This window comes from Tupaia chinensis, unplaced genomic scaffold (assembly GCF_000334495.1).
Source record: "Tupaia chinensis unplaced genomic scaffold, TupChi_1.0 Scaffold000542_1, whole genome shotgun sequence".
Classification (NCBI taxonomy): domain Eukaryota; kingdom Metazoa; phylum Chordata; class Mammalia; order Scandentia; family Tupaiidae; genus Tupaia; species Tupaia belangeri.
The window spans coordinates 691,832-713,981 of NW_006160055.1; the positions used below are offsets into that span (position 1 = coordinate 691,832).

General features: G+C 50.8%; 1 protein-coding gene across 1 annotated transcript in view; it reads left to right on the forward strand.

Moving 5' to 3' along the window:
* The window catches only part of TNS1 (tensin 1), a 132,231-nt gene that overhangs the window by 81,549 nt on the left and 28,532 nt on the right, over positions 1-22,150 (forward strand). The window contains exons 15-20 of the mRNA XM_027775313.1: positions 37-755; positions 13,096-13,292; positions 14,290-14,365; positions 18,031-18,123; positions 19,147-19,170; positions 19,593-19,630. Coding sequence (XP_027631114.1) covers positions 37-755; positions 13,096-13,292; positions 14,290-14,365; positions 18,031-18,123; positions 19,147-19,170; positions 19,593-19,630 — 1,147 coding nt within the window. The remainder of the gene's footprint in view (positions 1-36; positions 756-13,095; positions 13,293-14,289; positions 14,366-18,030; positions 18,124-19,146; positions 19,171-19,592; positions 19,631-22,150) is intronic.

The window sequence follows — 22,150 nt, forward strand, 5'->3', positions numbered from 1 at the left end:
GCGGCCCCCTGCTCCGGCCCGTGGGGGAAGCAGCAGGGAGGCTGTGCAGAGGGGGCTGAATTCGTGGCAGCAGCAGCAGCAGCAGCAGCAACAACAACAACAGCCTCGCCCACCTCCTCGCCAGCAGGAAAGAGTCCACTTGGAGAGCCTTGTGCCCAGCAGGCCCAGCCCCCTGCCAGCAGCAGAGACCCCTATTGCAGGTCTCCCTGAGTTCCCAAGGGCAGCCTCTCAGCAGGAGATAGAACAGTCCATTGAAACACTCAACATGCTGATGCTGGATCTGGAACCAGCCTCTGCTGCCCCTCTGCACAAATCCCAGAGTGTCCCAGGGGCCTGGCCAGGGGCTTCCCCACTTTCCTCCCAGCCCCCCTCCAGCTTCTCCCGCCAATCCCATCCACTGACCCAGTCCAGATCTGGCTATATCCCCAGTGGGCATTCCTTGGGAACCCATGAGCCAGTCCCACGGGCCGCCCTGGAGTCTGTCCCTCCTGGAAGGTCTTACTCACCTTATGATTATCAACTGTGTCCAGCTGGACCCAACCAGGGTTTCCGTCCAAAGAGCCCAGCCTCCTCCTCCTCCTCTGCCTTCCATCCAACCACTCATAGCCCTCCAGGGCCTCAGCAGCCCCCAGCCTCTCTCCCTGGCATCACTGCTCAACCTCAGCTCCCACCAAAGGAAGCGAGTTCAGATCCTTCCCGAACTCCGGAGGAGGAGCCATTGAACCTGGAAGGGCTGGTGGCCCACAGGGTAGCAGGTAAGAGTCCAGAAGACCATCAGTTCTGGGAATTCCCTCCTTACTCCCTCTACCTTACCCTCCTTTGGTCTTTGTTGGTCTTGCTGGAAGGAGGTGCAGGCCCAGGGATGACTTTGGCAAGCATTGCTATGGCTTGGGGAAGAGGCTTACAGGTACCTGCCATGCTACCCATCCCCTCCTGTATTTATTGTTCAGCACCAGCCAGATACTGGAATTCAAAGATCAGTGTCTGTCAGTTCCTGCCCTCAAAGAGTTTATAGTCTAGTGAGGACACAGATAATCACAACAGTGAAATGTGTGCTAGGCTATGACTTTGCTGGGGACCAAGGCCCTCAAACCCAGGAAATCAAACCTGACCACCTAGGGCAATCAAGGACAGCTTTCTGGAGGAGGTAACTCTGAGACTGGAGTACAGATTTTTTAGAGAGAGGATATTCTGTGATTGCTGGCTGACATCTCTGTCCTCACACTTCAGTTCCTTGGAGTGCGGAAAAGACTGGAGGGAAACTTCTGTAGACTTAAATTCTCTCGTAGGCCTTCCCAGAGGCTGTAATGAAACCAGAGAGAGTATCCTAAAGCCCTTGGGTTCTATCTGGGTGTTCGACCTTGTGGGGCCTTTCAGGATAGTTGTCTGTGGAGAGAGACCAAGGTCTCCCCATTTGGAGAGTTTTTTTCTGTTAGTCCTTGCTTAGACCCAACTCTGTCTGAGAACTAGGCACTAAGAAATAAAGCTCCTTTTCCTATCAGAGAATGGGCTTATCTTTCTGGAGACAGAGGGGGACCACCCAAATGGCCTTTTGGGTAGCTAAAGGCAAGAAATGGCAGTAGTCAGGGATAACTGTGGGCTCCCTTCTTTCCCATTGGCTAAGTTTGTGCCCATTCCTCAGGGGCAGCTAAACCATGCAGAAAATCCTATGGGTTGACTTTGTTGTGGAGGTTAAGTCTAGGCAGGCCTGGATCAGAAACTGGGGTAGGTGGACCTTGTGCCCAGCCCCTCATCTGACAGGATGATCATGGGGCAGAAGAGGAGTCTAGGCAGCTGACTGTGTCCTCCACCCTTTTTCCTAAATTTAGGGGAAGTTGAGTCACCATGCCAGCTGCAGGGAGGGAAGGAGACACCGTCCCTAGGGCCACCCTTATGGGTTTGGGGAAACAACTTGGGGAAGGCCAGCTGGCACTTGGGTTGGACCCAGGACTTGGATGTGGGAACATGGACACTCTGCTCTCAGCCCCTAGTTCCATTATTGGAAGCTTAAAATGAACTATAATGGGATTATTTACACCATGGAAATAGACAAATAGGACTTTAGCTCCACTAGAGAGCTGGTCTAGTAGTAGTATATCATTGCTTCTACTTAAGCATCAAAAAGAGATGGGCATCTCTTTTTCAGGGATGAAATGTTCCACGGTGTAGAGTAGATGGGGCTTCAACTTCTTTCTCCCACACTGGGTCCCTGAGATAAGGACATCCTTCTGGCTTTGTCAGCAAAGACCCTCTTCTTCCTAGTTTTATTGAGGGGAGAAGAATGGGACTACCTAGATACCCTGAAAGTTTACTTCCTCTTCCAATATTTACAGAGTTGGGGTGGTGACCTAAATAGTGACACTCTAGTCTAATGATGGGTAGGATCTAGGGGGCTTCTCTATGGGAAAACAGAATGAATTTCCTCCAACTACCAGAACTCTTCCATATTCTCTCTGGGAGCTCACTCAAGATGAAACCATAACCCTAGTGGTCCTGAGGAGATGTCCACATTGTAGTGGACAGCCTTTTCTCTCCTACCAGCTTCTGAGGTCTTAGCTGTCAGCTTCCATAACCTGCATGTAGCCTCTTAGCTTTGGTTGCCACGAAATCATAGGGAGGGAAAAAATATTGTTGGCACTTGGGTTGGACCCAGGACTTGGATGTGGAAACATGGACACTCTGCTCTCAGCCCCTGTGTTCCTGTCACCATCTCCTCCATCAGCCGTGAGTGTATTAGTCAGGAGAAAGGATAGATGTATAGAATGGGGCAGTTATATCTGGTCCCTAGGGTGAAGGTTGTCTCTTTGTTTCTTGACCTTTTAGTAGTGGGATTTCTAATGTTAGCAGGTCCTGCTTGCATAACTTCCTTTTTATCTCTTCATGGTGTTTGCAGTGCTTGTGTAGATAAAGGCACATAAACGAAATCAATATGTGGAATGGTCTAGGATACTAGACTTCTAGTACCACCTCTTTCTGCTCATTCTATATTCTGCTTCGAGAAATTGTAACATAAGCTTTGACATGAGTAACTGGGAAGTCCAGATCTGCAGGATAACCTCACCATAGCCATGAACTTGATCTCTTGGCTTTTCTCCCTTGTGTTTCCCTTGGCTATCCTTTACAACTCACTGCTATGTCCCTTATTCATTCCATTTTGATTCAATAGCCCTCTGTCTTATTTCAGCTAAGATCTCAGAGAATGTAGGTATTGTTTTCTTAACTTGATAAATGAAAAATACCAAAAACCTATAGCACACATTATACTTTCTTGTGAAACATTGCAAACATTCCTATTTCAAACAGGGACAAAATAAGTTGTTACCACAACTCTTCTTTAACACTGTATTGGGTGTCCTAGCCAGTGCAATAAGACAAGAAAAAGAAATAAGAGTCAGAGTTGGACATTCAACCCATTTATCTTATGTTACTGATTCTGTGACTGGATTGATCTCAGATGTCTCTAGAGGTAGACATTCTAATGCCTGTTAAAAATCAGATATTCATCTTACTCTTAAGGAGCCTAGAGTTTAGTGGAGGTAAGGGGGAAGAACTGGAACTTTAAAATGAAGTCATTTGTAATAAGAGAGGTATGAGGAAAATTCTATGGAAGAGAAGCGAAGAGATCACTATCAGCTGGAGAGACTGGGAAGGCTGTGTTGAGTGTGGGTTTAAATTGAGCCTTGGAAGATGGACAGAATTTGGAAAATGGGTGGAGCCACTGAATAGAAAGGGTTCATAGTGAAGACTGGAAAACACTGGATATGCTTGAAGAATAGTGAGTAGATTGAGAGCACAGGCCATGTGAGGTAGAATCAGGAAGAGTAACGTAGGATCTGTCTCTGGATGGTCTTAAGTGCTAAAATAAGGAGCTTGAATTTTATCTAGTAGCAATGTAGGAGGCCACTGGTATGGTTTAGTCGGGGGAATGTGCCATGATCAAAGCTGTAGTGTAGGAAAATGTTTCTGGTGGGCCTGGGCAGGAAGGATACAAAATAGGAGAGATTTTGAGCTGGGAGATGCTAGGAGCTTATTAGCTAGTTTAAGTGATGGGGGACTGGGTTAGGATGCTGACTACCAGAATGAAAAGAAAAAGAGAGAGAGAGAGAGAGAGGGATACCTGGATACCATGAAAGTAGAACCAGTATGTTTACAAATTGACTGGTTGTAGCAGACAAGGGAGAAAGATACAACAAAGATGATTCTGAGGCTCTATGAATAAAAGCAGAGTGGTTCTATTGAGAAGCAGGGACTCAGGAGGAAGCACGACTTTGGTGTAATATAAAGCCTCAGTGTTAGATACGTTGAGCTTTAGGTGATACTGGAACCTCTAGGTAGAGCCGTACAAAGGCACTTGCATGTCTGTACTTAAGAGTTTGAAAGAGCAGGAAGAGCTATAGATTTTGAAGTTACTGTTGCAGAAGTGAATGTTAAAGCTCCGGGTCTGGAGGAGGTCTCTATGTCAGAGGGCATGGAGAGAAAAGACCTTGGGATGTAATGGCCATGAGGGGAAGTGGAGGACATAAAAGGGACTGAGAATGAATGTTAGATTGCTGACAGGAGAACAGGACAGTATGTCACCACAGAAGTCAAGATAGTCAAGGACAAGGGCTGGGGGTTTAGCAATGCCATCTGGAGAGAGCATGAAAAAGAGGACTGAGAAAAATTCTCTAGGCTTGCCAATTAGGTGACCCCAGTGATTTTCAAAGTCATATTTTTAGTTGAGTGCTAATGACAGAAGCCAGACTGTGAGGGACTGAGGAGTGAGTGGAACCGGAGTGAAGATAGCATGCCAATTACTCTTTTGAGTGGCTTTGTGATAAAAGGGGAGAGAATGGTGGCTAAAGGGGGTAGTAAGATATTGGGAACTTTTTTGTTTTTGGTAAATATGAGAGTCATGTGAATATCTTTAGATAGAGGAGAGGAGAGGAGAAGGTTGAACATGGAGGGAGGGAGGAGAAGAAAAAGAAGAGAAAAATAAATTGATGGATAAAGTCTCTAAGGGAGTGCAGAGGATAAGCTTAGGAGTCAGGTGGATAATTTAGGCTCAACCAAGAGGTAAGATACCTCTTTATGAAATAAGAATAAAGGATGTGTAAAGATATAGGGAAAAGTGATGTCAAGTTTTCTGAGCTTGAACTGAGAACCAATTTATACACACACACACACACACACATATACACACACACATATATAAATATATATGCACACATATATAAATTTCATTATGGAAAAGGATATGAGTTCAATGTCCATTTAACTCATTCATTCCACATGAGGTTTAATTTGTGCTATTTGCCAATCTATGCTCTAGAAAATGCTGGAAAGCAAAACAAATAAAAATCTGTCCTTGAGATGGACACTAAAAGTTCCATGGAAATAAAATAGAGCAGTGAAGTGCCAGTGAGAGATAGAGGGTAGGTGATTGCACTTCACATAGGATGGACAGGAAGGACTTTACTTGGTGGTGAAGGAGGGCTCTGTATAAGCAGTAAGTGCAAAGATCATGAGCTGGCGTAGGCCTGGTGACTGGAGCAGAGTGACTGAGGGGAGTACAGTGGGATATGAAATTAGATAATAGAAATGGAGACCTGTTACACTGGATTTTATTTTGTTAAAAAATAAAAATAAAAATGCACATGAGAAAGAGAATACTCCGCAGTGGGGCCTGGTCATACTGCAGTCCTTTTTTCTGCAATTCTCCATCCTGTCAGCATCCGGGGGTTGTGTGTGCATGCCCAGCATGTTTTTACACCACCAGGATTTGGACTCAAGCCCTGGTTGGCCATGTGGAATCTGGCATTCCTCTGTGTGGTGTTAACTTCTGTGCTATGGGGCCGGCCCCACAGTGGGTGTTAGAGATGGTCATAAGATCTTTGGCTTTTACTCTGTGAAGCATGAGAAGCCTTAGGAAGGACCAGAGTGACATCTAGCTTGTTCTGAAAGGATCAATGTAACTAGATTGGAACGGGGGAGGCCAGTTAGGAGGCTACTGCTTTTGGTCAGGGTGCTAGCTATGGAGATGGGTAGAAGTCCTCTGATTGTAGACATATTTTGGAGATACAGCTAGTAAGATTTACAGGTAGACTAGATGGGGAAGAGAAAAGTCAAGGACAACTTTCAAGTTTTTCAGCCTGAGCAACTAAAAGATGGACTTGCTCTTTATTGACATGGGTAAGAATCTTGAAAGAGCAGATTTAGAGGGAATACAGGCCATGCGCTTTTGGACCAGTTAGGTTTGAGATGCCCCTGAAACACCTAAGGTGGTTGATATCTGAGCCAGGAGTTTAAAGGGAGAGGCTGAAGCATGGAAATATGAGAATGTTAGGAAATGCATGCTATATAAAGCAAGGCACTAGATGGTGTCTACCCCTCAGGGGGTAAGGACAGGTAGAGAAGAGATCCCAGGGATCAGCTCCTGGGATTCCTCCCACAGTTTCAGGTTGTAGACTGCAGGGGGAAACAGCTGGCATGGAGCAGATTGCAAAGTAGAGTATAGCTGAAAGGTCATGAATTCTGGGAGTCAGGGCAGAGCTGCTGTTGGCCACCTATGTGGCCCTTGTGGTGTGAAGATGAATTGGGAGTCAGTGGGATGAAGAAAGAGCTGGCATCGGGAACCAGCAGTTAGCGTAATGGCTATGTCGCTGGACTCCCACGTAGTCGACCGCGGTTCGCATCCCGGACCCGGTTGCTTAAAACTCACGCTGGGCGCGTGTGCGTGCATGCCCATGATCCCTTTCACAGGGCTTTCTAGCAGGTTCTCTTTAAGGACTTTTCTGGTGGGGCCCAGAAGCTTTGGACGGGAGCAAAGAAGTATGAGGGGCTCCCCAGGGAAGATGATTACCCAGGTGGGTGTGACTGACCAGCAGTAGGCTGAGGGATGCAGGATGCTAAGTGTGACTCTTGGCCTCAGACTAATGGGGTCACCCTGGCTCCAGGAAGAGGCGGGTGCTTATGAGAGGGCGGATATCCTCGGATGGATGATGCTGACCGAGGAGCAGATGTGGTTGGGGTAATAGGACTGAAATCTCCTGGCCTCAGACTGGCACCATCTTCCTTCACTTGGGTTAGAAAAGAGAGGGCCAACAGGAGGTCCCGCTGCCAGCTGCCCATTGAAGAAACAAGACCTTGGTTCCACCCTCTCTTCTTCTGACACCCTGCCCCCTTCCTCCAGTGTGTGGCCAGACCGCAGGCTCCAAACACCAACTAATTTTGATTTTCTCTTTGTTTTTGTTTTGTTTCGTCTTGTTCAATGCCTCGCTCCTGTGTTCTCTGTGTATCCCATGTCCACTGTCCCCTGTGCCATTGGTGGGGTGCTATCCATGCCTGATGGTGTCTCTTCCTGCTTGCCCCCCATGCCCTGCCGGCTCCCCTGGGGTGGCGGGAGGGCAGCGTACAATGCCAAACTGCGAGGCATTGGCCAGAGTGGCAGCTTCCGGCCCCCTCCTCTCCACCGGCTCCGATCCTCCTCCATGTCTGGTTGGTCCTCCCCTTCCCCTTCTCCCTTGGTAGCTCTTTGACCCTCTATTAGTTCTCTCTTTCTCTCTCTCCTTCTTCTGTGCTATTCATTCCAACTGTTGCCCGCTTTCTTCTCTCATTTCCCATTTCCTTTTCCATTTCCTTTCTTATTACTCTTGCCTTTCCATCTTCTTCTCATTCTCTTTCTCCACTCCTGCTTCTCTCTCCTTACATCCTCTCCCTCCTCTCTCACGCTAAACTCTCTCTTGCTCTTTTCTGCATGAGCCAGGGCTCATCTGTGTAGACACAAGCCTAATGCATCTAGCCTTGGCCTTGGCTGCTGGGAACAGGGCCTGGAGTAACTAGACTAAGTTTCAGGGTCCTCCGTGGAGGTGCAGGCTACTGCAATGGCAGTGCCCAGTGAGGGCTCTGGTCAGACCAGCACTCCAGCCACTCTGACCAGACTACCAGGGCTGTAAGACCAGTCCCAGCAGGAGCCATGCTGTGCTTTGCATGGTGCCACCCAGGCATAAGACAGAGGCGTGTCTAGCACGCTGAGCATGGTATACCCTAGGGGCCCCACTCCCTATCTTTGATACTAGGACCCATGGATAAGAGTCAGCAGCCCTGGATGTAGTCCTGGCCCGGTCTGTGACCACCTCTATGACTTTGGGCAAGTCTCCTAACTATTCAGAGCTCAGTGTCCCAATTTGAAAAATGGAGAGATGATAATCTACCTTACATATTTATAGAATGGTGTGACATGCCCAGACCTGGTGGACCCTTTGTTAAGGAGCATGTCACTAATATTTGAGGATAGCATTGCCCACTAATGTCTATCCACAGCTTTTCGGATATGCAGGCCCAAAGGTTTTTAGCTCTGGGAAGGAATCCTTTCTCTACTCTTCCTCTTTGGAAGAAGATGGAGCTGTCAGGCTTACCTACCCATATTAAGGTGAATGAAAAGCATTGTGACTGGCACTCACAGAGAAAGAGAGAAATGACTTGACATTTGTAACACTAAAAGGAATGTCAGAATTGCACATGAATATGGAGTTTCTGTAGGCGTCTCCATGAAGGTCATCTACATAAAAATTTAGGTGAACTAAAAGGATACTGTCATTGTCAATTGGAACTATTATACTAGCTTCACTTTATAATACCTAAAGAAAAACCCTTCTAGAGATCTAAAGCAACAGTTCAGTTCACGTAAATGAAAGCAATATTGAAATTAGTTTATAGATGCATTTAGACATACTATGACTTTATGATTCTGATTGTTCTGAATCAGATTTTAAGCCAGTCACAAATATTTTAACATCACCCTCTGTGGTGTGAGGAGTGATAGCAATGAAACATTCCTCAATAATGGCTGTCCCATTGCAGTTCTGGGAACAGACTCAGGGGTGGGGAGCTATTGACACCCCATAGCAGTGGCCAGTGCCTCCACAGACTCTCCCCATGACAGCCCATGGATGGCCCAGAGAAGGCTCTAGCAAGAACCCCTGTCCCTGCTCCTTCTGCCTTCTTCTCGGCCCAGTGGTGGAGAGTGCAGTGTTCAGCTGGGCCTGAATTGGGGTCAGGGTCTCAGGTGGGCGCCTGTCGTAAGGGGAGCTGGCATGGCTTGCCCAAGGGCTGCTAGTGTGGTCGCCGTGTGGCTTTCTAGTACCCTGGCCCAACAGGTGGCCTCCTGGATCCCTTCGCTTCCAGAGCCTCAGGCATGCAGTTGGACACCCAGCCCTGGCATCTGGAACTGAGCAACTCAGTCTTTTGGAAATCAGAAGGCTGGAAAGAAGAGCTGGGTCTGTGGGGGTGGGAGCAGCCCATCTGGGGGTGGAGGGAGGCGTGCAATGAAGCCCGACACCAGGGCGTTCGTCCAGGTGAGCCAGGGCGGTGGGGGATGGTGCTTTGCCAAAGTGTGCATGTTGCTGTGTGTTAAGGCTGTGGCACCCAGAATTGCAGCGTGGTACACATGTGTGTGTTAGATGGTGATTAATTGCCAGTGGTGTAGCTTGCATTGGGGAGCCTTTGAGAGAGAGTTTCCCCAAGCACAGCACCATCCAGGCACAGAGTGAGGACCCCAGGGAAGTGAGACTGCCTGGCTCCCTCTGGTCGGGGGCTGGAGTGGAGGCTCCTGGACTGAGTTCATTGCCCATCCTCGCGGGGCAGTGGGGAAGGCCCAGTGCCAACCAGAGGTGAAGAGCCTTAGAAAGGAACACAGGACTCTCTGAATGTAGGGCATTATGATCCTAAAGCCCGCCTGTCTGCCACAGGGCACCCCCTCCTCAGTGGGGGGTGACCTCCGAAAGCCCTGATTGCTTCTTTCGCATCCTGTCTTCATTAGCTTCCTCCAGCCACATGGTTTTCTGCTGAGGCAGGGATGGCCATAGAGTTCTGTGGATGACCTAGTGGCCCCCCTAAATACTCCATCAAGCCAGCGTCCCACTGCCACTCCTGTGGGACTAAGACTGTGTGGTGAGTGTGTGCACACGTGTGTGTGTTTGTACAAGTGTCCGCCTGCATCTGCCCATGTGCCTGTGGGAGACAGAGGCCCTGAGAGAGAGAATGGGGCTCAGTGACTGAGAAAGTCCTGGGGTGGAGGGTGGTGGCAGAAGGGGCGGGCAGGGGAGCAGGCCTATTTTTATCATTAGCCAGTTTCTGGGACGTGAGAGAGGGGTGTTCTCTCTCTGACACTGGCCATCAGCTTGTGTCCAGACATCCCAACTTGGCTGAGGAACAATGGGGCTCTCTTCTCTCTCCTCCACCATGCCCTCTCCCCTCCCATAGAGAAAGACGAGAGAGGGAACATGGCTGTCCAGGCACTGCAGGCAGATCTGGGCTTGCCAAGGGGGACAACAGTGGGACACTGTGTTCAAAGAATATGAGTGGCCCTGACTGACCACTGGTACCATGGGCACTTTGCCAGGGGAGGGACTAGCCCCATGGGAGTGGAATGTGGGGTCTTCCCCCTTCTGTGGGGAAAGCTCTACCCTGCAGGGCTTCTGCTCTTTGGAGGTCATTCTGCCCCCTCTTCTCCTCCCCTTGCCAATCTGGTGGTGACGGAGAGGGCAATCTAGATGGTGGGGCCTATGTGCAGGTGGCTCACCGCACACCCTTCACAGTTGGCAAGGCCCTCCAGTATCCAGCTTCCTCTCCTGGCAGTTGCTGCTACATTTGACACTTTTTTTTTTTTTTTTGGAGAGGTTTTTGCTATAGGACTTGTGCGCTTGACAGAAAGACAGAGACAGAGAGAAAGAAAACAAGAAATCACCCCCCGGGGGGATGGCCATGCTACAATCCCTTCTCCTCCATTCTCCTCTCTGGATCTTGGGCACGCATGCACACGTGCCCGGCATAAGTCTAAGCCACTGAGTATGGGACTTGAACCGCGGTTGACTGCATGGGAGTTCAGCGACATAGCCATTACGCCAACTGGTGATCCCAGCTGCTGTTACATTTGTTCTGTGGCCCCTGGACACAAGGCTGCGCTGAGCAGATTGGGGAGAATGTTCTCTGTCTCTCTGGAAGATTCAATGCTTGAAATGGAAACAGACCCATTTGTCAAGGGCAAACATTAGATCTAACAGGGAAACTGGCCACCCCTTGAAAAAGCAAAAGGACCTTCCAGAAGGAGGCTGCCAGGGTGGGTGAGTCCGGAACTGAGACCAGCCCTAATGCATTTCTTTTAACCTTGGGGCGGAACTGAGTTCCAAACCCCAAGAGCCTTTCCCGAATGGGCCTTCTTTGTCACGATTATTATTAGAAAATCAATGGCTATGTCTGTTTCTCTCTAATGTTTTTGCCAGGAATAAAGCCAGCTGTAGCTCTGATCCAAGCTGCCTAGGAGGCTGGGTAGGGCAGGGGACTTGGGGGTGTGGGGGGAGAAGAAGCAGCATGGCTGGTGACAGGGGTACCGCAGGTGTGGCAGAAGCTGCAGCCTGCTCTCCTGAGGCCTGAGAGCCTGGACTGCCTGTAGGATTCTAGCAGCTGCTCTAGCTTCAAAGCCACACCCTTCTTTCCTCCAGGTGGAGGCTCACAGCAGCCCGTGTCAGGGACCTTTGTGACCTCTGATTTCCTATTCAGAAAATAAGGGCACTTCAAGGTGCAGGCCCACTTACTTTAAATAGGGCAGTGTGTGAGTGCAGACTGAGCCCAGAGTCCAGTTCACTGTCCCATCAGGGCTCCTACTTCTCAGCTAGTGGGGGCAGGCAAGGCCGCCTCAGAAGAATAAATTACCTGAGGTAGAGACTCCAGATGCCACCGAGTTCCCTTGTGCACTTAACGTGCAGATGCCATGCCAGTCCTGCTGCACCCCTCAGGGCTCTGCTGGAGGCCCTGGTTATGAGAGGGAATGGCCCACATCTCAGAGTGACTGCGTGTGTGCATGTGTGTGTATCTCCACCTCTAGACTTGGCATGCTCATGACAAGTAGGCAATTTGGGGGCCACCTGGGAGATTGCAGACCCTACTCTGGTTAGGAGAAGAAGATGATTCAGTCTGAGTGACAATGATTTCTGCTTGGCTGCACTGGAACATCCTGGGGGCCTCAGTGTGTGTGTGTGTGTGTGTGTGTGTGTGTGTGCGCACGTGTTCACGGACGTGTGTGTGTGTGTGCATGCGCACATAGGCACACAATCGTGTGTGCTATGGACCTGTGTTCCTAGATGTGTGTTCAGAGTCCCAGCTCCGTGTGACCTGGGACTTTGATAAGTGCTAATGATAGTGAAGGCTGGGCTAGGATCTCCTCCCAGAAGATACTCAGGAGAAGGGAGCCCACCCTCAGGTTGGGCCGTGGCCTCTGGGACCTGGGGAGTAAGTTTTCTAGGATTCTTGGGAGCCAGCACAGTGAGGCAATGGATTCCGTGCCTCAGCCCAGCTGTGGGAAGATTTGGGAGAGGGGAGGAGGGAGGGTGAGGTTAACAACATCCCCAGGCCTGTGGGATAGGAGTTGGGTGGGAAGTGCAGAAAAGCAGATGGAGCTTATGACTTCTCTGCCTGCTCCTCAGCAGGGAATGGCGACCTAGGATCCTGCCCATCTGTGGAGTGGGAAAACGGGGTGGATAGCTCAGAGGGCAGTGTAAGGAGTTGGCAACAGGTTTTGGAGGTGCACTGGTTGGCAGTTGAGGAACCCCAGAGAAGGCGAGAATCTCCCAGGGGCCAGCTGGTACTGGGGACTCCATACTAAAATGTAGTCATTTCTTTGTTTCTCCCTGGAAGCACCATTTGCACGATGATGCAATTTAGCTCTTTCCAAAAGTTCTTCCCCATGGGCTTGATGTTGCTTGTTAGTTGATGCGGTTGCCTTGGAGACTTTTTTCCTTCCACTTTCTTCCCTGTCTGGAAGCTCTGGCCCTCTGCCTCCAGGGGTTGGAAGGAGCTGACATCTGTTTCTTGTATCAGTCCGTTGTGCTTTTGGTCCCCACCCCATGGAGAGTCGAGATTCCTGGTGAAAGTCAAACCCAATCAGAGCAGGTCCCCCACCCCGCAGAGAGAATCTGGGGTGTGAGCAGGACTGAGTCCAGGAAGACTGGGAGGTGCTGAGGGGAGACAAGCCAGCTCCAGCTCTAGGGGGATTAGGCCGGAGTGATCACTTCTCACACAATGTGCTCATCACTCTCTATGTCCTGCCATTCCTCCCAGGGGTACAGGCTAGGGAGAAGCAGCCTGCAGAGCCCCCAGCCCCTCTCCGGAGGCGGGCAGCCAGCGATGGACAGTATGAGAACCAGTCCCCAGAGGCCACATCTCCTCGTAGTCCTGGGGTTCGCTCTCCTGTCCAGTGTGTCTCCCCTGAACTGGCACTTACCATCGCTCTCAATCCTGGAGGGCGGCCCAAAGAGGTGAGTCTCTGACCTGGATTTTGGGGCCACAGGGGATGGTGTAGCCCATCTTAGACCCCCAGGAACCTGATGGTGGATTGGCATTGACCCGTTGGTGAACTCAGCTGTTTTTCCCTCCCTGTATCCTCACATCATGTCTCTTCTCTGGCATGTGGACTCTGGAGCCCAATTCCCTACTTAAAGAGCTTTCATGTTCCCACTTCTTACATTAATTCTGAGGTAGAAGTCCTCCTCAACTCCTAAACAGAGCTCCTAGTAGGGTAATGAGGATCCTGGAATACCACAGGTGACCACTGTTTTTGAACTCCAAACCGAAGCATACAGATGGACAGAAAGGTGTCTAGGCCTCTTTCTAGATAGATAGAAGGATTTGGGGGGAAGATTTCATTTTCGTGCCAAATGTTTGAATTTCTGAGACATTTTAGTAGTTGGAGGCAGTAGGTCTCAAACTTCAGCATGCATAACAACTGGAGTTCATTAAGACTGTAGATTTCCCAAATCCACCTCCAGAGATTCTAGCATAGTAGATCTGGGACCCAGGAATCTGCGTTTTCATCACGCAACCTGAAGGTTCTAGTGCAGGTGATCTGAGGGCTATCTGGGAGATGTTAACTGTCCCATACAATCCAGTCTGAAGAGTCATTCTGGATATAAATGGCTTTTGGATATCTTTTCTCTCCTACCTTCTAGCAAGGCCCATCTTCCACCCCAGCCCCTTTTCTTTGGCTCTTTTCTGAAATGTTTCCTAGGCAAGTGCTCCTGAACCCTGCCAGTGATTGACCATGGTTTTGCAATGGCCATGCCCCCAGCTCAACTACAAAGAGTTGCTTGGGCTGTGAATGGGCAGGATCTCCTCTGTGCTCACCTGAGCTGTGGAGGAAAGGCAGATCAGCTAGGGGCTTATGGACCGGCTGACTCATATCCCCATTCCCAAGTCATGCAAAGGAAAACCCCCTTCTCCAGGTTCCCCCTTTCACTCCCCGTTGTTCTTCTGCAGCCCCATCTGCACAGCTACAAGGAGGCCTTCGAGGAAATGGAGGGGACCTCCCCGACCAGCCCACCACCCAGTGGGGGTAAGAACTCCCTGCTAAACCTGTTTCCCTGTGTTCCCTCTGGCCCCTCATCTCACTCTTGGCCTGTGTGAGTGCCCCAGGTTTGGAGACAGGGTGAGGAAAGTATGCTAGCAAGCTGGGCAGGCCAGAATTTGCTGCCTGTCACCTCCATGGCTCATTCCACCTTACCCTGTGCCCACTTCCTCTCTGTTCCTTGCAGCCACTGTCTTCTCTACTGTTCATCCTCATGAACCTAAGTAAGGATGCTGCAGCCCCAGTCTTAGGATCCCGATGGGGCCCTAGGCTCCATGTATAGTAGAATTTTCTTACTTGTTCAGACTTTTTACATGCTACACTCAAAAGATTGCCCATCCTAGCATGATACTTTCTGACTCAACCTCTTGTTTTTTACCCCATTTCTGTCTGCATTCTGATACTCTTCCATTTCATATAGCCTGTTTCGCCAGGGACTCTCAGGCTGGTACAGTTTCCATCTCATCCGCTCTTGGCGTCTAGACAGGGTCTTTTGATTGTAGCCCCTGAGACACCCACCAGTGGGGGAGGGGGCTCAAACCTCCAAAGGACAGAGATATGTCCACAGTGAGAAGATCCAAATGAGCACGGAGGCGGGAGCAGAGTTCCTTATATGGAGGAGTTGGTTGTGGGGAACAGAGTGACAGAGCAATTCCAGGCTGTGGGAGACTTGGTCTCTGGGAGAGACCTGGGTGGCAGAGGAAGGAGAGTCTGGTGGAGATGAGGTTGACTGGGCCTGGTCCAAGCTATCCGCTTGCTCCAGTGAGAGGAGATGGGTTAGCAAGGGAGAATTGTGGCTGGCTATCCTTTGCGGAAGGAGAATGTGACCACAGTCCATGGTCCCTGTGCCAGCAGAATGTGTGTGGGCTGTCATCTTGGGCACACAGGAGGCTGAAGCTGTGCTCGGTGGCCCTCGGAAGCTGTAGCTCTCCCTAGAGCAACGGTATCCAATGGGCATAGAATACAAGTGCATTTGTCACGTAAAATTCTCTAGTGAGAGAGACAGAGAGACAGAAAGTGAGAAATCAGCCTCCCCCAAGAGGGATGGCCACACTGCAATCCCTTCTCCACTCTCCTCTCAGGATTTTGGGCATACACTCACATGCATCTGGTGTGCATTTCAAGTTGCAGGGTCAGGACTCGAACTGTGGTTGACTAAGTGGGCACAGGGTAAGGTGGAATGAGCCATGGAGGTGACAGGCAGCAAATTCTGGCCTGCCCAGCTTGCCAGCATACTTTCCTCACTGGCCCTTAATTTTGATAATATTTTTATAGAACCCAAAATATTATCATGTCAATTGGTAAATCAATATAAAAAAATCAAGGTATTTTAGAATCTTGATTACACCATCTGCTGGCCCCTAAATTTATTATTATTTTATAAAACCCAAAATATTAGGTAAGTAAATATAAAAAAAATCAAGATATTTAGAATATTTTTAAATGCAAAAAATACTAGTGAAATTAATTTTGCTAATGCGTTTTACTTAGCTTCAATCTAAAATACTATCATTTCAACATGTAATCAATATAAAAAAATAAGATATTTTGTGTTCCTTTTTTCTACAAGGTCTTTGGCTTCTGGTGTGTGTGTTCCACACACAACACACCTTCGTTTAAACTAGCCAACACTGCAGTATCCTGTGGTCATGTGTGGCTCACGGTGTCCATGCTGGACGGTGCTGGCTTAATGCAGTCCAGTCCAGACAGCTCTGGAGCCGTAAGGCCTGGTTGGCTCTCTCTCCCAGGTCTTAACCTTCCACCTTCACACTGGGTCCCTTTCACCTTCAGTTCCAAGTATTCAAGGCTTGGATAGCCCCCTATGTGGGATGGAGCCATCTGGGCTATGCCTGAATTGGGTTTTGCCACCTTCTTCTGTCTTGCCCCTCAGCCAGCCCTGGGTGTGCTGGGGAGAAGGATAAGTCAGAGGACTCATAAATGTACAGAGTTGGGGAGAGAAAAAAGGAGGCAGAGAAATGTGTGGAATTTTTCTCTCAGGAAGTGAAAGGCTCGTCTGGCTTCAGTGCTGCCCACTCATCTGCCTCAGCAGAAGGGCCGAATTGCCTGGGAACCGAGGGAAGGAGGAATTAGGGAGGGAGAAAACCAAGAGAAGCCTCCCACCAGCTCTGTCTTCTCTCCGTTCACCTTCTCTCTCTGTTTTCCCCGTGCCTCTTCTGTAGCCAGTGGGCAAACTTCTGCAGGCTTGTGGGCTGGACTGTGTCATGGTTATCCTGTGATCAGTAGTCTCGGAGGCTGGTGTCACTCGTTCACAATTAACTACAGCAGCCATTCATTCATTTCATGTTGGTAGGTGCTTAGTGAGTGTCCATGGGCAAGACAGTGTTAGGTAATGGGTGTGTGGAGGTGGTAGAAATACAGGGCAGGGCCTGTGGGTGCGTGTGTGTGTAAAGAGAGAGGGAGGATAGATGATCAGAGACCTGCAGGCCTAGACCTACCTGAACCTACATTTATCCCCTATGCTGTATGTGTCCAATGGATCTCTAAAGAAGGAGTGAGGGTGGAGTGAGGAGTGAGCCACCCACCTACACCCCTGTGACATCTCACTCTTCCTATGTGCATGCTATGCACCTGTACAAATAAGTTATGTGTGTTGCACGTGTTCAGAGGTTGTATTTTGTTTTGTTTTGTTTTGTTTTGTTTTGGCTGTAGGTCACACTGCCTTTTGGGAAGGGCAATGGGATTGCAGAGAGGATCACAGAGCTGCCATGTGACTCCTGGGCATGCAGGGGCCTCAGCTACTCTGTGGAAGCCATTAGGCCACAGGGAGTGTCTTAGGAGCTGCGACCTCTGCAGGCTTCAGATATCCCTGATGAGAGACACAGAGCTCCTTTTTTACTTCGCTCAGAGTGTGTTAGGAGACTCGGCAGCTGCCACTGAGCCGTCTCGTGACTGGGATCAGCTGAGTGTGGCCCTGTCCTTGGCTTTTGGGAAAAAGCCCGACAGCCCTTTCCGACCTTGTGTGTTATGTGACACTTGTAACCCAGATGGCCAGCTTGGGAGGAGCCCAGCCTCTGCTCTTGGCGAGGACTGTGGGCTTCTCTTCTTCCAGAACACTGAAGTTTAGGGAATAAGGCCCCACATGGAGAAGTTCTCTCCTCCTGGGACTTGTGAGGGCCACTCTCGGCTGAGGGCTGCCCTGAGGCCTCGGGTTGGCACAGTTCCCACCTGTGATCTCCTCCTCCTCTGTCCTTTATGGGACGTGCCATTCAGGGACTCCTTGTTCCCGTCCAAGTCCGTCCAAGTGTATGCTTTGAAGGCTGTGCGTGTGCGTGTGTGTGCACAGGTGTGTATGCATGCTGTGGAAGGGGGCTGGGCAAAGGAGACCCAGAGCATTGTGGAAAAGGCAGAGACAGCCCAAGCACCTGCATGTACTGGGAGCTGTGGGGATGTGGGGGGGACTGTGGCAGGAAACCAGGAGCCTGGGCTAGAAATGGCTCTACAATGCTGGGGCCAGGCCAGGTCAGGGCACCATTTCCTGATACTTTCCCCTCATCCTGTAAACTGCTGAAATGCAGAGAGGCAGAGACAGACCAGGACAGTGAGGATGAGGCAGATGGGGTTCCTGCGCCTCCCCGCCCTGCCTCTGCCCTCCTACCCTTAGACCTTTCACCCCTCTCTTCTTCCCTGCACAGTGCGCTCCCCTCCAGGTCTGGCCAAGACACCTCTGTCTGCCCTGGGCCTGAAACCCCACAACCCCGCGGATATCCTGTTGCACCCCACAGGCGGTGAGTGACTGTCTGGGAGAGAGGTGGGAGGAGGGCCCTGTGGTCTTGGGCAGAGGCTGGGGCTTGAGGATCTCATTGGAAGACGCCCACAGTGGAGGGTTCTTGGGACCCTTCTGGGGACAACTGGCAGCCCAGTTTTGTGCCCATGTTGAGATCAGGCCTGGGGAGGGGGGGCCCTGTCAGTGGAGAGAGGGGCCCTCTCAGCCGGGACTGGGAGTAATGGATCTCTTTGAGCCTTCTTGCCTAGAGACTTGTGGATTGGGCTCCACTCCTAGCCTCCTGTGACTCAGGGATTTGGAGGGCTGGTCTCAGGTTCCTAGCAGTCTGTCAGCGCTCCACTAGAACCTGGTTCCCATGTCTCATGTTCAGGTATCTGTCCTCACACACACATGTGCACATGCATACATACACACACGTGCACAAGCTGGAGAAACACACCCATGCTTCCCTGAGCCAGGCCCCCACTTGCAGCCCACCTGGTTCTGCTCTGAGCATCCCTGAGACCTCAGAGGCCAGACTGTTGGCATTCAGGGTTTCCTGCTCTGCCTCTTTGGGCCCACAAAACCCTGCCTGGGGACCCATGACTTGGCAGTGGCCTCCACTCTGCACCTTCCTGGCCCTCTCACCCTCAGCCCTGGGTCTCCTCTGCCCGTTGAGGGCTCCTGTCAGCAGCTGACTCCTGACTCTCCCAGCCTTTGCTTGCGCCCTTATCCACGTCCCTGCTCTTGAGGACAAGAGCCCAAGCTCTGGCACCTGAGGCAGAAAGGAGGGAGGCTGCTGTCCTGGTTACGGAGTGGAGGGTGGAACCCTGGGTCTGTCAGAGAGAAGGTCCTCCTCCAGGTTGATGGCCACCTCAGGTTCCCACTGCCCTTTTCCCAGCTTCCTGGTGGGAAAGGACACGGTGGGGGTCCTTGGGCCCTCAGCAGTGATTTGGATCTGGCTGAGCCTGGAAAGATGCTCCCTAGACTCTGGATTTAGGGCTGGGCTGGGGCTCTTGGAGTTATCTTTACTTTTTTCCCCTAGTCCCCAGAAGACTGATCCAGCCAGGTAGGAGGGGATGGCACGCACGTGTGACCCACGCAGACACACAGCTGGGGCACGCCTCCCACCCAGGGGTGTCAGCATGCCCGGGGGCTAGGGCTGCCTCTCACCAGCCAACACACTGCTGCTTCAGACTCGGCCCACATGGGCCTTGGCTGCAGGGCCTATGAGAGGCGGCTCCTGAGGGCCAGCGTCTCAGGCCTGGTGCCCTGAAGTCCTGTACAGGGTGGACCTCAGCCTTCCCTCGGACAATCTGCTTTCACCCGAGGCTCACCTCTCTATCCTCAGCAAATTCTCTTTCTCAGGGAATCCTCTCTGTTAATCGAGCTCTCTCTCTTTCTCTCCTGTTTGCTCCTCTCCTCCTCGCCACCGTCATCTGACTCCTTTCCTGCCTCTCCTTTCTCCCCCCTCTCCTCATCTTCCCCCAGAGGAAGATGAGGGAAAGGTTGTGCCCCAGGTCTCTGAAGGTAAGTGCGGGCTGCTGCCTCTTCCGCTCTCTGGGTCTGGGAATGGCTTTTTGTGCAGAGCTTGACAAGGCTGGCTCAGGGGCAGCTCTCTTTCCTGACTAGGTATCAAGTGACCAGGCGTGTGGCCTTCCTGTCCCCATCCACTGGCAGTGAGAAATCACCCTGGACATCACCTGTGCTCTACCTGGGGAGTGAGGCCACTGGTTCTGGCCCAACCAGTGTCCAAGAGCTAGTGGGGTGCCCAGGACACCCCTCGTGTGGGGTCCTCTCCCAGGGCCATATGCATCAGCCTGCTGGTGCACAGTCACATGCAGGGCAGATGGAGGGTAAGGTTCATGCTCATTTCCAGGGCATGTTCCACGTGCTCGTCTCAGGACCGGGACTCCCAGCCTCAGCCCTGCTGGTGTTTTCTCATGGGGGCTGCCCTGTGCAGGATGGTTGACGGTGTCCTTTGCTTCTGAGGTGCCCTCACTCAGTCATGACAATGACAAGTGTCTCCTACACTGCCAGTGGCCCTTGGGGTGTTAATCATCTAGGTTCAGAACCACTGTCCTGGAGCCACAATCTGCCCTATTGAAGTCTCTGCCTTTTTAAATATCAACACAGAAAGTAGAAAGTCTGTCTTTCTGGGATCTCAAACACCTTTGGGGATCTCGGGAAAGCTATGGACTCTCCCCTACAAAAATGCATTGGGGCACCCATGTGTGAAAGTTTTCTGTTTTGTTTGTTTGTTTGTTTGTTTGTTTGTTTTTGGAGAAGTTTTCGCTATAGGGTGTGTGCTCTTGACAGAAAGACAGAAAGCGAGAAATAACCCCCAGGTGGGTGGCCATGCCGCAGTCTCTTCTGCTCCATTCTCCTCTCGGGATCTTGGGCATGCACGCACACGCGCCTGGCACAAGTTTAAGCCACTGGGTCTGGGACTCAAACCGCGGTCGACTACATGGGAGTCCAGTGACAAAGCCATTACGCCAACTGCTGGTCCCTATGCATGAAAGTTTTGAAAAACAGTTTCAAGGAGGTAGTGGGTCTGCAGGGGCCTGCCTTAGATGAACCCCTGTGCTGTGCTCTGGGGAAGCAGAGTGGGCGTGAATCTGGTGGGAGGCCTTTAACTCACAAGGAACTGAACTCAGATGAGGACTCAGCAGCAGGTGAAATGAAGGGGTGCTAACCTAAGCAGCTTGTGTGTGGTTCTGGGCTTTCATGTTCCCATTCCCTGCAGGAGGGGTTGGGTGAGGTGGGTGCCGAGGTCCCTTCCACCTCTAATATGCTGGGTGTTCTGATTTCTCTCCTGGGCTCTGAGCCATGGGCCCTTGTGGCCTGGGTTCTTGATAGACTTGGTTTGGTTTTCTCAGACCCACTTCCCTCTTCCTTTGCATTTTCCTTTTTATTTTCCTCCCTCAAAGCAGGCAGCTCTAAATCTGCCAACAGCCAGGTAAAATGGTTGGAGCTTCCCAGAAATCTTTGCTTACTTCAAAGCAGCCAAAGTTTGGGCAACAATATCAGGCTGCTTGGGGTCATCTGTGGCCCCCAGCCACAGATCCCAGGACACGTGGGCCACGGAATGGGACTTCCACTGGGGACAACCGCTTCTTGCTCCTTCCAGCCTCATATCCAAAGTTTTCTGTTTTGTTTGTTTGTTTGTTTGTTTGTTTGTTTTTGGAGAAGTTTTCGCTATAGGGTGTGTGCTCTTGACAGAAAGACAGAAAGCGAGAAATAACCCCCAGGTGGGTGGCCATGCCGCAGTCTCTTCTGCTCCATTCTCCTCTCGGGATCTTGGGCATGCACTCACACGCGCCTGGCACAAGTTTAAGCCACTGGGTCTGGGACTCAAACCGCGGTCAACTACATGGGAGTCCAGTGACAAAGCCATTACGCCAACTGCTGGTCCCTATGCATGAAAGTTTTGAAAAACAGTTTCAAGGAGGTAGTGGGTCTGCAGGGGCCTGCCTTAGATGAACCCCTGTGCTGTGCTCTGGGGAAGCAGAGTGGGCGTGAATCTGGTGGGAGGCCTTTAACTCACAAGGAACTGAACTCAGATGAGGACTCAGCAGCAGGTGAAATGAAGGGGTGCTAACCTAAGCAGCTTGTGTGTGGTTCTGGGCTTTCATGTTCCCATTCCCTGCAGGAGGGGTTGGGTGAGGTGGGTGCCGAGGTCCCTTCCACCTCTAATATGCTGGGTGTTCTGATTTCTCTCCTGGGCTCTGAGCCATGGGCCCTTGTGGCCTGGGTTCTTGATAGACTTGGTTTGGTTTTCTCAGACCCACTTCCCTCTTCCTTTGCATTTTCCTTTTTATTTTCCTCCCTCAAAGCAGGCAGCTCTAAATCTGCCAACAGCCAGGTAAAATGGTTGGAGCTTCCCAGAAATCTTTGCTTACTTCAAAGCAGCCAAAGTTTGGGCAACAATATCAGGCTGCTTGGGGTCATCTGTGGCCCCCAGCCACAGATCCCAGGACACGTGGGCCACGGAATGGGACTTCCACTGGGGACAACCGCTTCTTGCTCCTTCCAGCCTCATATCC